This window comes from Brachyistius frenatus, unplaced genomic scaffold (assembly GCF_029030835.1).
Source record: "Brachyistius frenatus isolate BFR_SWC_R1_liver_20210118 unplaced genomic scaffold, ASM2903083v1 Contig_2, whole genome shotgun sequence".
Taxonomy (NCBI): Eukaryota; Metazoa; Chordata; class Actinopteri; family Embiotocidae; genus Brachyistius; species Brachyistius frenatus.
Window position 1 is genome coordinate 6431022 of NW_027210601.1, and position 15370 is coordinate 6446391.

A 15370-nucleotide genomic window follows, 5' to 3' on the forward strand; every position below is an offset into this window, starting at 1 on the left:
TAAGAATCATGATGATTTTATTATAATTTCCTTGATAAAAACAAACTGAACACAGTACAGCATGCACACATTCCTTACAGCGGTCTAAAAGAAAACTTGTCAGATGGACTATTTTGTCAGAATATGGCATCCATATTTAACAGGCTGGTTAGGCTTTGTGTTCGTTTGGTAACAACTGTCACAAAACACACTGAGAGAGTCTATTGAAAGGGATCAAATGTTCATAAAGCATCTTCAATGAGTTATATGCTTAAAATGCCTACATTCAACTCAGTGGGGTCTTTTGTTTTTATTTATCATTCCTTTTTTGGAAACAACCAGCAGCCCCTCACACATTTTCATTCATGAGGAACCCTGGGAAATGGCACTGAAAAACAAACATTTTTAATAATTATTATTAATTAAGACAGAAACCCAACCTAAACATTAAATTGGTCTGATAAAAGTGCTATTTGCAATTTAGAGGGATATTTTAACACTTGAGGAGTTTATAAACTATACAGCAGAAATAAAATATTAATATTAAATCGACAGAAACTTAATAACAATAATAATAAATGAACCTTTTCATATAAAGAAACTTTAGAGGCAGAAATCTTAAAACAGGTTAAAATTATACTTTGACTTTGTCCAGTTTTTTTATATTAAATTTCATTTTGGAACAATTAAGATATACAGCATGTACACATTCACAAACTCTACGCGTCTGCGCTTCTACTGCCCAGTTTGGAACACGGACGGGCAAGAAACCAAACCTTGGATTACCCTAAAATTCCCCGTTTAGTTTATCACACTTATGTACAATGGGTCCGTAAATACAAAGGCATTCAGAGAAGGAAATTACATTTTGGCACCAGGCACAGAATTGAATATACATTTTAGCTAAAAACTAAAATCCATCCAGAAAAATAATCAGACTATTCTCACCCCTCGACATGTTATCTCAGCAACATGACATAATCCTAAATATGCATTTAAACTGGCAAAACAAAGAAGAAAAGAAAGACGTAACATTTGGCATAATTGTTGCTGGAAGAATAAGAGAGGGGCGGGGGACTGGCAGAGATCTACCCCAGCAGACCAGACAGGAGGATCTACAGTGCATTTCTGTCAAAAATGACAATCGGTTGTTCTTCCTGAGTGCTACAAGTAAACGGGGACTGGAAAACCTACTGAGAGCTAAGACTAAGATTGGGCCTTTGTGTTATTTACATGATGTTACTCTCTGAGACTTTTGGCTTTCTGTATTGTTTGTTCTGACTTGAGTGTCAAACATACATCCTTACCTGGTTCACAATGGTGACATGAGCAGCTCATTTCATCCAACACGCCCTGAATTGTCAATGCCACTTACAGAAACATGGCTGTCCTTTGTTATCTGGCAGCTACTGCAGAGTCCTGACTAGTTATGACTGACGATCGCAACCTTTCCTGAGAGGGAATAAGGTATAAGAACCTTTACTAACCTTAGGGAGGGATGGACTGGCTTCATGGTCACTTCTGACTTTTTTGGAAATCCTCACACATATACATTGCAGTGAACCAGTCCGGGTCAATACTACACCAAGGGGTGGATTTTTTTTTTTCTTTTTTCATTGAACAAATAAAAGTTCGGAGGAAGGTCCTTCGTTTTACACCTCATTGATGGTGCGCTCCGAGGGCCTGAAGTTGACCGAGGTGGACGATGATATGTAGAAGGACTGGGTTTTGCGATTGATACGGGCCCGCTTGGTGGCCACACAGAGGCTGCGCTTGCTGGAGGAGATGATCTCCGTGATGAACTTTTTACAGTCTACACAGACTTCCATGACGACCCAGTCCTCGGTTAGCTCCTTGGGCAGCTCTAGCTCGTCCAGTGACCGTCCGTCTTTGCTGCTGCTACTGCTGCCGTGCTTGGACAACCTGAACAGAGACAAATAGTCAGTGTCTATCTAGACACAGCATGGCATTCACAGTATACAATGAGACATGGTAATCCTGCGGCAACCTACTTGTAAACACTTCTGCGTAGGCTGTGTCGGCTGTGTCCAGAACCAGACGAGGCCTTTTCTGGCTCTGCTGGGGAAGAAGCTGCACCAGCCTCTTCTGTAGTCATTGCACTGGGACCCAGAGAGTAGATGGGCAAGGTGGAGTAGGGCTTGGACGGTAGCCGCATCTGAAGTAAAAAGACATCCCAAAATAATGAACACTGCTCATATAGTTGATCAAGCATCTGTTGGTGTTCATGTAACAGCCAACGGGTGTCAAGAGCGTCAATACATTTCAAAGTGAGCTTCCAAAAGTGTGTTGAATAAAAGTCAACAGCCTCCTACCTTTCTAGAGCACTGGGAGCACACAGGCCTGGAGGAGAGAAAAATGAACTGTTCAGTTGATTGAACAGATGCTGCCCATAAATACAGTTTGAAACAAAAATGGGAGCCAAATTGAAGCAGCACAGCCAAACACACCATCTTTGTTTATTCCAGACATTCTTCCTCCTTGCCAAATCTTGATGCCCGCATACAGGCTTCATACAACTTTTTCACACATGCAGCAATACTCCCTAAGTTATGTACACATATTTTGAAGTATAAAATTGGCACAGTCCCCCTTTAAATTGAGTGGTTCTCGAGTGGTGGTGATTTAATTTACCTTTTGCAGAACTGGCAGGTGTAGGACCAGGTGAAAAAGGAGAACCTTTTGATCCGACAGGAAAAGCAAAGCTAGAGAGGAAACAACGAGGTGAGAGATGTATGTGGTATCTGATGCATTTAACTGAATGTGACAAAACGTGACACGTGGTTTCTACCTTTCCTTTCTTGAGAGCATTGTAGATGTCTTTGTATTGCTGAAACTTCTCCAGCTCGGCCTTGACGAGTACCTGTCTGATGTGCATCACCTCCTCCACCGTCAGAGCCAAACACTCCACTGGATAACGGAACTCCTCCTGCACGAAAACACACATCATCCACACGTGAGTAAACTCATAATCCAGGAATGTGCAACAGCAATATGTGATGGAATCTGTTGCCAGTGAGACCAACACCATGTGAAAGTATCTACGTGCAAAATAAAATAAATTTTAAAAAAAAAAGCAGTCATTGCACACCAGTTCACCAAAAGACCAAACATGCCATGAGATGATAAAGGTGGAACCACAAGCCTTCTATAGAAGAGATACTTCCAATGAAAAGAAGAACAAAACATCCAGGTGATGTAACATCTTCCACATTAGTGGACCGACAATTTGGCAATCAATTTTACTATTTTCTATTTGCTTTATTCTTGGCCAAAGGCCTGTATCAAAAGACACATGCAATCTGTGAGTCAGCCAGCATAATTTGATGATTTTTCTTCCATGTTTATGGCTAATATTATTCAATGGACCAATAATCATACAATGTCTGTTTTCCATTCTAATTATTGTGTACCAAACTTTATTTTCAAGTTACAAATGAGTAAATTGACCAATTGACAAGCTGAAATCATACCGGGTGATCTGCCTGTAAATCTCCACAAAAGTGAAAATTTTTCAGGGAGTTTGTTTACTGATTTACACTCAGCTGCTGCTGTGAATGTTAACAGATGATTTTTCTTCTTGTTTGTTTTTTCTTAGCCGTCCCCGAGTTATTTTCAGTACACCGCAGATACTGCATTCACACAAGGTCCCATTCATCTAAAACAAGTCTATTGAATTATATTTTATTCTGGACGGTTTCCCCACACGGCGTTATGTGATGATTTAATGATGTGCAGTGACGGTGACATACCGGGCCCTGAGCACCACTGGCAGCTTCCACCTGACCACCAGACAGATGGAATAGGAAATTTAAACAGAGACAGGGCCTCATAATCCAACAAGCTAATCACATACAGTATGCTTGGTCAAATTTAATACTAGAGCTCCATAAACCCATAAAATAATATAATCCATTAGAGTCTGTCAGTTATTTATAGATAACTTTGTTGACGAGGTTCTAACAACAAATCTAATGAAACTCTTTTAAAGATACTATGTTAAGTGTCTTTTATGTGTATTCAAATTTATACATTGCTTCATAAATTCTCTTTCTTGCGTGAGCTCCCCCCATTAATTAAGCGGAATTTCTATTGATGTGGCGTGATGTTTCATTTCATAACAACAAGTGATTCCCATGATTGAAAAGTCATCTGACAGTATCCATTTCCAGAAAAAGAGTTCACTTAGAAGCCAGCTGTCATCGAACAATTGCTTTCTTCCTGCTCCATCATGCACACCAAGAACCCACAGCTGCTGTCTGATGATCGAGCATTCCCCCCCAAATGTTCTCTCCCGTGTCTCCTTTAACTTGTGTCCATCGTATTTTACTACTTTTCTGATACTGAAAACACAAAACTACAAAAATCAATAAAAAGAATGGTGATGGATAAACAACACATTTATCATGTTACCTTGCCACTGGGATCCGTCATCAGCTGCAGCATTTATACAAAATAGGAAACGACTTCAAGTAAGTGTTTGGGACATGATGGCTAACCAGAGTAAACATTTTAATGATATATAATAAGAGTATCAGAGAGTGGAGGGAACTACAACAAAGATCTGAGTGTTTTACATCGACGACAGAAGCTCAACTCTGAGTGTCGACGTGAAAGGCAAAGCATGTTTGAGCATGTGCTTCTTTCAAAGGCAGAGCATAAAAAACACAAATTTAAGTGACAAAGGTGCTTTTAGCTTCTTTCTTTCTTTTTTTTTTGTATAAACTGAACATCGAGTTGTTTGTACTGACGACTGGATCGTTTTTAAGACCGTAACATAACAGCAATAGTTTCCAATTTTAAAATATACTGTGAAAGGTATGCTGTAAAAAGTAAAATCAAAATGACTGCCTATTAGAACCGTTTACTCTCGTATTTAATGTCTATTTCTTCTAATTCTGGTTGAAACCAGGGGCTCTGGTTTGGCGCCAGAGGTCTGCCATTAAAAAGGAAGAAGTGGTGAGAATAAACCAATTCCGTTTAAATCCCCTTCGTACGGCAGCTGTCCTGTGGTTTCAATTACAGCCATCAACTTCACTAGAATCATACGACCAGCGCCGAGTTATTTAGAAAACCAGTAACCTCATTGCAGACAAATGACCAGTCACAGGATGCGAGTAAATTCAACAGAAATATTGTACATCCAGTTTTGTTAGCAGATGTAAAATCTGTAATGGGCTCCATTTATTCAGAATATATATCCAAGTTTAAAGGCATTGTGTGATGTAATTATACAGTTTATGAATTATAATCATAAATGCTTTTGAAAAACTACTTTTTACTCTTTCCGGATATTTCGCATTTCAGTCATTTATACTCCATGAAGACTTTGATTTAATTTGACCAATTAGAGATTCTAATCCTAATAACATTTTAAGTATGAATAATTTTTTTTTTTTTAAATTTTTTTTTTTAACCATGTTAGTTTTATCATGCAGTGCCAATATATTTGCAAATATTGCCGTAAAATCAGTTTTTCAATGTAATTTAATGTTTTCAAAACTAGCTGGAACATTACAGATCTGTTATCAGACTCGGAGGATTGATTCCCTCAGTCATTAATAATCAGATTAATAGAAAGAAGTCCCAAAGTTTACACACCAAAGACTTGGAGCTCTGTCTGGATGGAGGTACGAACGAACGGACGCTGGTGGGGGCCTCCTTCTCCATAGTGTGCCGCCTCTGTGGAGACTGGCGCTTATCTGGCTGTGGGGTGGCGGAGACAGGCAGGAACTTTGGAGGAGCTATAGACATGGGAAACAAAAAGGGAAATGCATGTAAAGACTGCAAGAGAGGGAACAATGATGAATGGGGCACTTGAGGTTTTGTAATAACTTGGATGTCTCAAAGTGGGCAGAAAATAAGATGTAAAACATTACAATATGTTCAAGGTAAGTTTATACCTTTATTCCCCACGACAGACTCAGGAGATGTGTCCTCCAACAACGACGTGGACATACTGGAGCTGCTCCGCGTGGGCTCTTCCTGTCGACCAGAAAATTAAAAATTTTAAGTCTTGTGATGAGTAACTTTAAATTACTTTGAGTATCATACAGCAAAACCAAACCCAGACAATTTTCCTTTCAAATATTAAACAAACTGATTGTCTTTGAGATTACTTCAGCCATACTCAAGTCAAACCTTAGCTATTAAATCAGAATGTGACCTTAACCATAGTGTGGGCAAAAGCTAGGATGTCCAATTAAATACATTTATATCTATAAATAAATTCATATCTAATTGGAATCTCAACACAAAAAGCTGCCACATTTAGTAGATGATCATATTGCACGAGCAACAACAGTCAGACATCTTACATCAGATTCGGAGTCGTCGAGCTCGGCCAGCGTTGGCGCTCTGAGCAGCCTCTTCCTCTGGCTCAGCGGTTGCGCTCCACCTTGATTGGGTCCCGTGGTGCCGCTGGCCAGAGACTGAGTACTGACAGTCAACTTTCTCTTTGCATCAGGAGTGTCTGTGGGTCAAAGATGGATCCATCGGTGAAGTGGTGAGGAGGAGGAATAGTTTTGGTTATGAACAATATTATACTACAAGTGAACCATAAATCATCAAGAATTGTCTCCTTATCTTCAAAGCTGGCTATCAAACCTCCTTTTAAACTATAGTAGTCTTTATATTGTTACTGTAGGACTTCACAGTTACTGTGAGAAACACCAACCACACACTAATTATTGTGCAAATTTTTTGACTAAATGAAGTCGAGCTAACCGACAATCCTTAATTTTATTTTGTCACCATGAGACAATGCTTCATGTGACGTTACCTGAGCTGCGGAACAAGTCCTGAGGGGTGCTGATGCTTTTCCCTGCACCTGCAGATGAATTAAGGGAATACAGCCTTCAATCGGAGCTCACACAGTCATATGTTTTGTTCTAACACAAGACTAGTACCACAGTGGGGACTTGACAGCAACAAGCATCTTTCAGACCAGGTGTGAATTAACAGGATACTCTGTAATATTGGTCTGATTTCAGGCATAAACATGTTGTGCGTAGCTAGAAAGCACAGAGGGAGAGGTTCGTGAAGGGAAGTGATATGGAAACAGAGACAGACGATGATTGCAGGAACAGTGCAAAAGGTTACTCTCTTACATCCATTTGGATCTTGGTCATCCTGTGAACCGTATTGCTACATCTGCCATTCAACTGTTTAGCTATCCGAGGTAGGCTGCTGACACCAGTGTTATGTAATATTTCACTGTCCACAGTGAAAGCGGATTAGGGTGACAAGCAGGGCAGACTGGCTGTAAAGGCAGAGTGAGGATTCTTAATCTTATATTACTGGCTCTGGCTCAGTGACTATCCCTCCCCAGCTAGCTCACAGACTGGCAGTAACCACCATATCTGGGGCATCACCTGTCCTAAAACATATGCTCTTCTCATTTTGTGTGTTTACTTTACCTTCAGGCTTTCACTAAAATTACCACAACCATGCACAAGTAGCATCAATAAAATTTCACACATCCTGTGATTAAGTTACACTGTGCTGACTCATCTTTCCGTCAGGCATAGAAGGTGTGTTTATCTTAACAGCCAGTAAGTGACAGTAGTGTGTCATACATACACAACACAAGCATGACATAAAAAACAAAACAAAGGTGTGTGTGTGTGTTTAAATCAGGAAGAATGCAGGAGCTAACCCTAAAAATAGCCAAGAACAAAACACAATGGAGATGCAATAGGTGACATGAACTTTACCTGTGGAGTCAAAACTGTAAGACATGCTAAGAGGTCGCATGACTGGCAGATATGCCCATGTTTGGAAGAAAAGAAAATGGAAGCAAATAGGAGAAAAAGTTAAAATGGATGATAAAGTCAGGGAATCATCCATGTTCATAAAGCATATTGCTGATTAAAATAGTCTGCTCTAACTGGCAACCATAATAGTCAGATTTGCAAAACAGTTTCAGAGAACTGTACAATGTCCCATATGTGTGATTACGCAACAACCGCTCCACGTCAGCCTCCTAAAGCCACTAACAAAGGACTCTTGTGTGAACTGCATAGATCACTGTATAGTATAAAGTGAACATTTATGTGCTGGTTTTTATCTGCTTTTAATGGTTTGAAACTCGATCCCCAATTGACCAGTTATATGACATACCAGAAGGATTATCCACTTCCTATTCACTGCTCATTTCAAAAGGCAGCATTTCATACTGCAATTATATGAACAGGGATGTCAGGACGTTGATCAATAACTGCATTAACAGCTACTTTAGCAGCTAGAAAACAACTGATGGCTCACAGCTGCAGCCAAAGTGATCCTTGTGTAAACACTACGACACTTCGGATTAAGTGAACAGATCAGTGTAGGAAGAGGGCTGTTAGAAGCAATCATGATGAATGCAGTAACGAATGATTAAGTCATGGTTAATGGTTTTTGTCCTGAGTGGATGGGTTAGGCTCATAAAGAGCAGCCATGCAGTGAGCCAACAGCAACGCTCGCCCTGAGAGACGAGGTGAAGACATTTCTTCACTTGATCAACAAAAACAAAAAAAAGACCAATGACTTGTATGCGAGTTGTGTCCAGGAGAGTGTTGCACACAAATTCTTGTTAAATGTTCATTAGTGCTTGTATACCAGGCTGTAAATATTGTGTCCGAGTGTGTCGGTGTCTCACCCAGGCGGCTTCTGCGGATCATGTCGGGTGAAACTGGCCTGAGCTTCCTTTCAGCTTTGATGCCCTCTAACAGTCGCTCGTGGAGACTCCGGGGACGCGGAGGGTGGGGTTTCAGTTTACGGGCCGACGCCTGTCATGACAATCACAGGAATGAGCACTCGATTGCCATGGAGACCGGAGTGAGATTTTACCTCACATTACGCCTCTGAAAGAGCGCAAGGTTTGTAACTGAATGAAGTCATCTACCTACTCTTTTAGTCAAAGTTCATCACTTTGCTGACACCTTGTTATGGGATGATGAACATGCATGTGTTATTATGTTTTCTATCGATCACACCCAGTCATCTACAGGACTGAGTATACCAGTGTATTTAGTCAGTGACATCAAAATTTGGTTCGTCACTTGTTATAAAAAGTATTGCTACAGCTGTGTTAAAAAAAAAAAAAAAAAAAAGGATGCCAATTATTGTATCAGTCTCTAAATACTGTATTGGCAAACAGAAATGTTTCTCAAGTGGAAATACACGAGATATCAGCATTGAATGAAGTGGAGACTAAAGGAGCATTCACACCTACGTTGCTCAGACCTTTAGATATTTCAGTTTGGTCCGAACCAAAATTGCAGTTGTGAAAGGTGCCTCTGACCACAGTCCGCACCAAAAGACCAAAATGTGATCCGACCGAAAGAAGTGATCTCGGATTTGTACGGATTTTGGGACCTATTACAAGAAGTTGAGGCAAGCCATCTTATCCCATTGAACATTAGGAGAACAAAAAAAAATGAAAGAAAGGTCAAAATAATTTGTTCAGAAGAACAAATCCAAATTCAACTAGAAAAAAATGCATCAAATTCCAAACTTCTTTTCTGAGAGGAAAATAAGTGTGGGTAGTAATGCCATATTAATAATTATATTATAGTAGCAACAAAATAAGTCTGTTCATTCATTTTTTACCATTCAAAATAAAATGCTACCATCCAGATAACGGCAGGACGCAAGTATGCAATTGAATATGGTAACAGAAACATGACCCTTGGTTTGGACTTTCTGGTGTTAAAATATCCTAAAAGTTTAAAGTTACTTCACTACAAATTTTCAAAATGGAAGACAACAATGAGTAAAGTATCACAGATTTCTGGCACCATGTTTTGTACTACTTACAGGGTTGAGAGGAGGTCGCGACCTGATGAATTCAAGAATGATCTCATGAGCGCTCTTCTTTAACTTTGGAGGGATGTCTCCATTCACCTGGAATTACATGATTCAATTTGATGATTTAAAAAGAAAAAAAGAAAAAAAAAACAGACATTAGGGATCTCAAGTTTACAGAAAATGAGGGAATATGACTGTTAACAAAAGAATAATCTCATTGTAGTGGTTTGCTTAGCTTATGATAAGCACACAGAGAAAACGGCTAAACATAAATAAATGCTGCTGTTGACTCACCATGACTTTTCGCAGCTTGTAACGTTTGGAGCGGATGTCATCCATCAACATTTCATAAGGTGTGAGCTGGTATTCAATGGGTAGTGGGTTGTACTGACGCTCCTGGACCTTCTTCAACTTCACACCATCGCGTAGATCTCGCATGACCTGCACCCAAAACCGTGCCTGTTCGGCAAGTGATGTGATCAGTGTTGCAGTCATGCTATGAAAATATGTATGCAGCAGTAATGTAATTAACAACACGTGGCCACAAGTTTAATGTCACGGTACTCGTTGGACTTCTTACCCAATCTGCATTTTGCAGCTCATCGAGGTCTTTAACTGGTTCCTCCCGAGTCCCACCTTCCATCCTCCGAAGATTCTATCCAAAAAAGTGGAAGGGAAAAATAGGTGAGGGGCAGGAAAAAAAACTGAGACAGAAAATTTGCTCTGTCATGGTATTCAATATGTGCACCATGGCAGTCACAGTAGATGGGCAAACTGCCCACAATGTCACAGCAGGCTGGTTAATTAATTGAGCTGATTCACAAGAACATGTCGATACCCTTCTCATCCTGTATCGACAGTGTAGCAGAAGAAAAAGTAAGTCAATAGTCAACTAATGCCTGCAATTAATGTGGCGCTTTACAACAGATACAGAAAGCTCGGGGTGACTGGTTCAGATGTCAGATTGGTAAATGGAAGGCCCTGCTTGTTGACAGGTTCAATATATGTTTTCCTTTCCTTTTTTGCAACTAAAAATTGCACAGTTTCAGTTATGACATAACTTACATGGCCTATTACTAAAATATACAAAGAAATAACTGACAATGTCAGGTGTCACTAATCAAAATCGACAATGTCCCACTAATTCTCCACTCCTGTGCCATTAAATCACAGCAGAAGAAGGAGCGCAACGAGACGACGTCATTAAAGGAGCACCAGTCAAACCTCAAATGGGGGAAAAACAACATGAAAATATGGATGTAAATCTGTCATTTCTATTACTTTCATCCTGCTGTTTTTATACTGATGAGTGTAAACAATTTTAAAGATTATGCAAAATGATTGCTGTCAGCTCAAATAATCGTGATCAGGCGATTATGTAATTATGGTGACAGGCTTAGTTAGGATCCTTTGAATTGCTTTGTCCTAGTCTCAAGTTCAGCTCAGGTTTATCACAAACTGAATGAAACATCGTCTATAATATAACTCAATGCCAAAGATTTAGATCAAAGAAGGAAAGTCGGAGGGGTCTCTGCTTTCAGCAGCAGCTGCTTCCCCCTCTCCCCCCCAACATTAATCACGTAAACATCTTTTCATCCACATCCATGTTCACTGCTGAAACACATTGCTTATTTCTAAGCATCTTTTTTCTGCTGATCTATCTCTCTTCTAATATTCAAATGCATTTTTGCAACAATTTTTTCTTCCGTCTGTTTTCAAGGAGTCATTACTAATTTGAACCACTAACATTGAACAAGTCTCTCATTACAAAAAAAAAAAAAATCACCCAACAGATATAAAACTGACAGTAAAGACAGGGGTTGTCAATAGTAGTGGCTGGTACAAAAAAGAGAAAAATAGTAAGAGAAACTAAAAGAAAAACTCACTAACTAACCTCCTAATTTGTAAGCATGCGTGATGTGTGGTAACATGTATGGTTTCTTATTAGTAATCGTCTAGTCGAGTCCCCCTATGTTCCTGTAAGCTCCTTAAATTGCTGTAATAAGGTTAAAGTTGATTCTATAACCACCTATTACAAAAGATTGTTTGCATGAATTAGGCCTGCTACAGAAGCATCAGTGAGTGTGTACATACCGTACAGTGAAGCTATGTTGTCGGACAAGGAGGTCTCTGCCGTAATTCAATAAGGGCAAACAACAACACAATAGTAAAAGTGCAATAATTTAATGTGATGTCTATTTTTGAAAGCTTGAGTGAGCTCAGGCAAATGCTTTCTGTCCAGCTCCATGATGCACTTTTATGAGGCTTTTTTTTTTTTATATAAATACTGTTCTTTAAAATGGATAGTTAGCTTGATTATGTTCGGGATGTTCAAAAATACCTCAACTGTCATTACACTCTGTGAACAATACATTATTGGTTGAACTTGCTTATAGCATCAGCCACTGTATATTTCTTTAATGGTGTTTTTTTTCATGCAAGTTTTAATTTGTAATGATACTTAAAAGGAGAAAAATCAAAGCAAATCTTGGTCAACAGTTGTCTAAAACATTCTGTCAATAGGAAGCAGGAACGGGAGTTCTTCTCTAATCCTTCCCAGTTACTCCAGTAACACAGACACAGACGCAAGGGATACAGAATGCCAGATCACATCCATGAAGGATTAAGTCACGCAGAGTAGCTGAGCTCTCAGACAGGGTCAGACAGGGACACCCAGACAGTCTCAATCATTCGGTCCCATTGACACTTTGAGGGCCGCTTGTTGTTATTGTGCCGTTTCTGGGCACCACTCTGGTATTTGCTTTTCACAGCAATAGAAAGTCTGTCGGCCTAACAGATCCTAATACAACCAGTTCAGTCCTACACAGTAAATCCACATACCAAAGCAGAATGATAAACACCAGTGACAAGAGAGTTTGGTACTTTCTCACGTCCTGTTATCTGTTCCATGCCACTAAGCACATTTTTCTCTTGCACTTTTTCCTTCACTTTCACATGTAAACAGTTTTGTGATGTGCAAATCAATTAAATGTTCTGAGTATGACTCAAGGCCAAAATGACCTGAATTTGGGAATGTAGAGATGAGTAAGAGTTATTAAAAGTGAGTGCTATATAGTGACACTTATCTGCGCTGGATTTATCAATAACGCCAAAATGTCTTACCTCCTTAGCACTCTTGATCTTCTCCAGAAAGGTACGTAGCTCCTTGCTCTCAGCATAAAGGGCCCGACACACAGCTTGGTAATGGTTGGGGGCGTCTGATGGGCTGGGCAGGTGAGAAGAACAAAACTGTAGAGGCGAAAAAGAGACGTGATGGGTTAGAACGGTGCTCATGGAATAATCGTTAAATAAATACGGCCAACATATATTGGCAGAAATCTGCGTCACTACAAACTGAGTTTTAATCATTTGTATTTGAATTGCTCAAATTGAAGATCATCAACATCAGCATGTGACCATTCTCACAGTGACAATACTGACATGTCTGATGTTAAGCAGTCATAATATTTAACATTCTCACTATCTTAGATCAGCATGAAACTCAAAGTACAGCTCCTGCTGAAAACATTGACATTAGATTTACAGGAATTTGGTCATGAATAAAAGTACTGGGCAAATTAAAATGTTGACTCATAGATTGCACTAGATGGACAGTGAGGGTAACAAGAACATTATTACAATTTATGCTGAAAGGGATATGAATGTGTGTACAAAATGTAATGACAATCCATCCAATTATTTCCCTACAAAAAGAAAAATGACATCTCATGGTGGGTTAGAGGAAAACTCAGGGCATCACTAGAGTCTGTGGAATTCACTCTTTGGGAACTATAACTGTCTGTACAAAATCTTATGGCAATCCAACCATATTTTAATGTGATGGTCCGACAGGTGGACATTTTCCATCCATAAAGCTGATGCAGTTAACGTGGCTAAAAACATTAAACCGTGTGAAGAACTTTCAACACTGTGAACCGGATTGTCCAGTTAAAGCAACACTGCCAGACTACTGTCGGCCATGCACAATTCAAAGCTCCGACCTGTGTGGTATTCTAGTGTGATTGTGATGATAATAAAAAGCTGCCTGCCAGAGTAAGGAATGTGCTGTCAAATTATCCCCAGTGAAACAAAGAAGGTAACCAGAAGAACGGCATATTTTTACGTTCGGCTGTTGGGCTTGGCTAGGCACAGGAATTACTTGGTAAATAGTGTCTTCATTCTGATGCACTGAAGGAAACTCGCAGGTGAAATGACACCTGCGAGGTGAGAGCATTTACAGACATGCTTGAATTATTGCTCCATCGGTGGTTTCCACTGTCATTATCAAAAGCAATTATCTGTAGCAAACATGACAACTTATTCAGCACAAAACAAAAAACTGCAGGTCAACTGAAAAAAAGACAACATGTGCCAGTGTCACAGTTTGGAGATTTGACGATAAACGATTTCAGACAAAAGAGGCCATCAGTTTAAGTAATTGATGAGACATGATTAACATGAAAATGGGTGGGCTACGATCTAAACCCCCAGACTGACAGCTTCGGTAAGAGGATGACAACTCATGTAGTCATTCTTCAGTTCACTCCATTTCACTAAAGCAATGAGAAAAGCAATTGAGCATGTTCAACATCCAGCCATCCCTGTCCAAGTGGGACGATTAACTAGCAATTCTAGTCTTGTGTTGTCAACTTCATGTCTCGCTGAACCTTCACTAACCCGACCTTTTATGGAGATAACAAGCTGTGACAATTTCTAAGCTTATTCCCCAAATACCAGTGTGTTTACACAGCTATGATTACCAGTCTCATATTCAAAAGCTACTCGGGGAATTTACAGTGTGACAGTTCCCCATCAGGGAAATAGTTTGGTGTTGACTGATGTAAAAATGTACAGGGGGAAACGCCAGAAGAAGATATTCAAAGAGGAGCTGCACATAATAACTTTGCTTTATAATAATTTGCTATGTCATTTCAATCAGTCACGGATTGAGAGATCACACTGAAGGAAATGCTGCAGTAAATTAATCGAGATATTATGAGAGTATTACAGAGTGTGAGGATTCTATGTTTGCTTTGAACATATTGTACCCATGGAAACTGTCAAGCAAACTAAGCTCTCATTTCAAATCAAATACAAACACTTTATCATGACTCACAATTGATGCAATAAATATCAGTTCAAGGAATTCCGATTGCGCAGATTGTTTTCATGTCTACATGTGCATTTCCCATTTTGCTGCACACTTAACACCAATCACTCATTGCTTTGTTACCTGTTGTTATAAAGCCTCAAGTTCAGATTCAAGTACAGACATCCCTACAATTTACCGTGATGATGTCTCGATAGCTCTGGATGCTGCTGACTGTGCCCGTGGAGGTGTCCTCCTCCTCCTCCTCCTCTTCCTCGCACTCATCCTCTTCCTCTGTGGCCTCATAGCCCTCGTCGGGACAGGGGTCGCACTCTTTTTCTTCTGTGTTGGTCATCATATCGATGAGGCACTCCAGTGGCGGGCTGAGTTCACGCTCCTCGTTCTCCTTGAGCCCATAATCCAGAGCTTTGTAGATCATGACACCCAGCGAGTCAATAACCTGCAGAGAATGTTGTAGATTATTATTGTGGA

General features: G+C 39.8%; 1 protein-coding gene across 7 annotated transcripts in view; it reads right to left on the reverse strand.

The window, feature by feature from the left end:
- spire1a (spire-type actin nucleation factor 1a) overlaps positions 1-15370 on the reverse strand; it is a 28687-nt gene continuing 13317 nt past the window's right edge. The window contains exons 3-20 of one of the 7 annotated variants that reach the window (XM_069696478.1): positions 15078-15338; positions 12913-13038; positions 10370-10444; positions 10084-10248; positions 9799-9885; positions 8639-8768; positions 7713-7754; positions 6779-6826; positions 6315-6469; positions 5901-5982; positions 5599-5741; positions 4411-4434; positions 3750-3779; positions 2789-2926; positions 2632-2702; positions 2313-2340; positions 1992-2155; positions 1-1902 (exon numbers count right to left, since the gene is read on the reverse strand). In XM_069696478.1, the coding sequence (XP_069552579.1) occupies positions 1632-1902; positions 1992-2155; positions 2313-2340; positions 2632-2702; positions 2789-2926; positions 3750-3779; positions 4411-4434; positions 5599-5741; positions 5901-5982; positions 6315-6469; positions 6779-6826; positions 7713-7754; positions 8639-8768; positions 9799-9885; positions 10084-10248; positions 10370-10444; positions 12913-13038; positions 15078-15338 (2040 nt within the window). In that variant the 3' untranslated portion in view covers positions 1-1631. The remainder of the gene's footprint in view (positions 1903-1991; positions 2156-2312; positions 2341-2631; positions 2703-2788; positions 2927-3749; positions 3780-4410; positions 4435-5598; positions 5742-5900; positions 5983-6314; positions 6470-6778; positions 6827-7712; positions 7755-8638; positions 8769-9798; positions 9886-10083; positions 10249-10369; positions 10445-12912; positions 13039-15077; positions 15339-15370) is intronic. The other 6 variants (XM_069696487.1, XM_069696496.1, XM_069696505.1 and 3 more) reach the window with 6 other exon arrangements.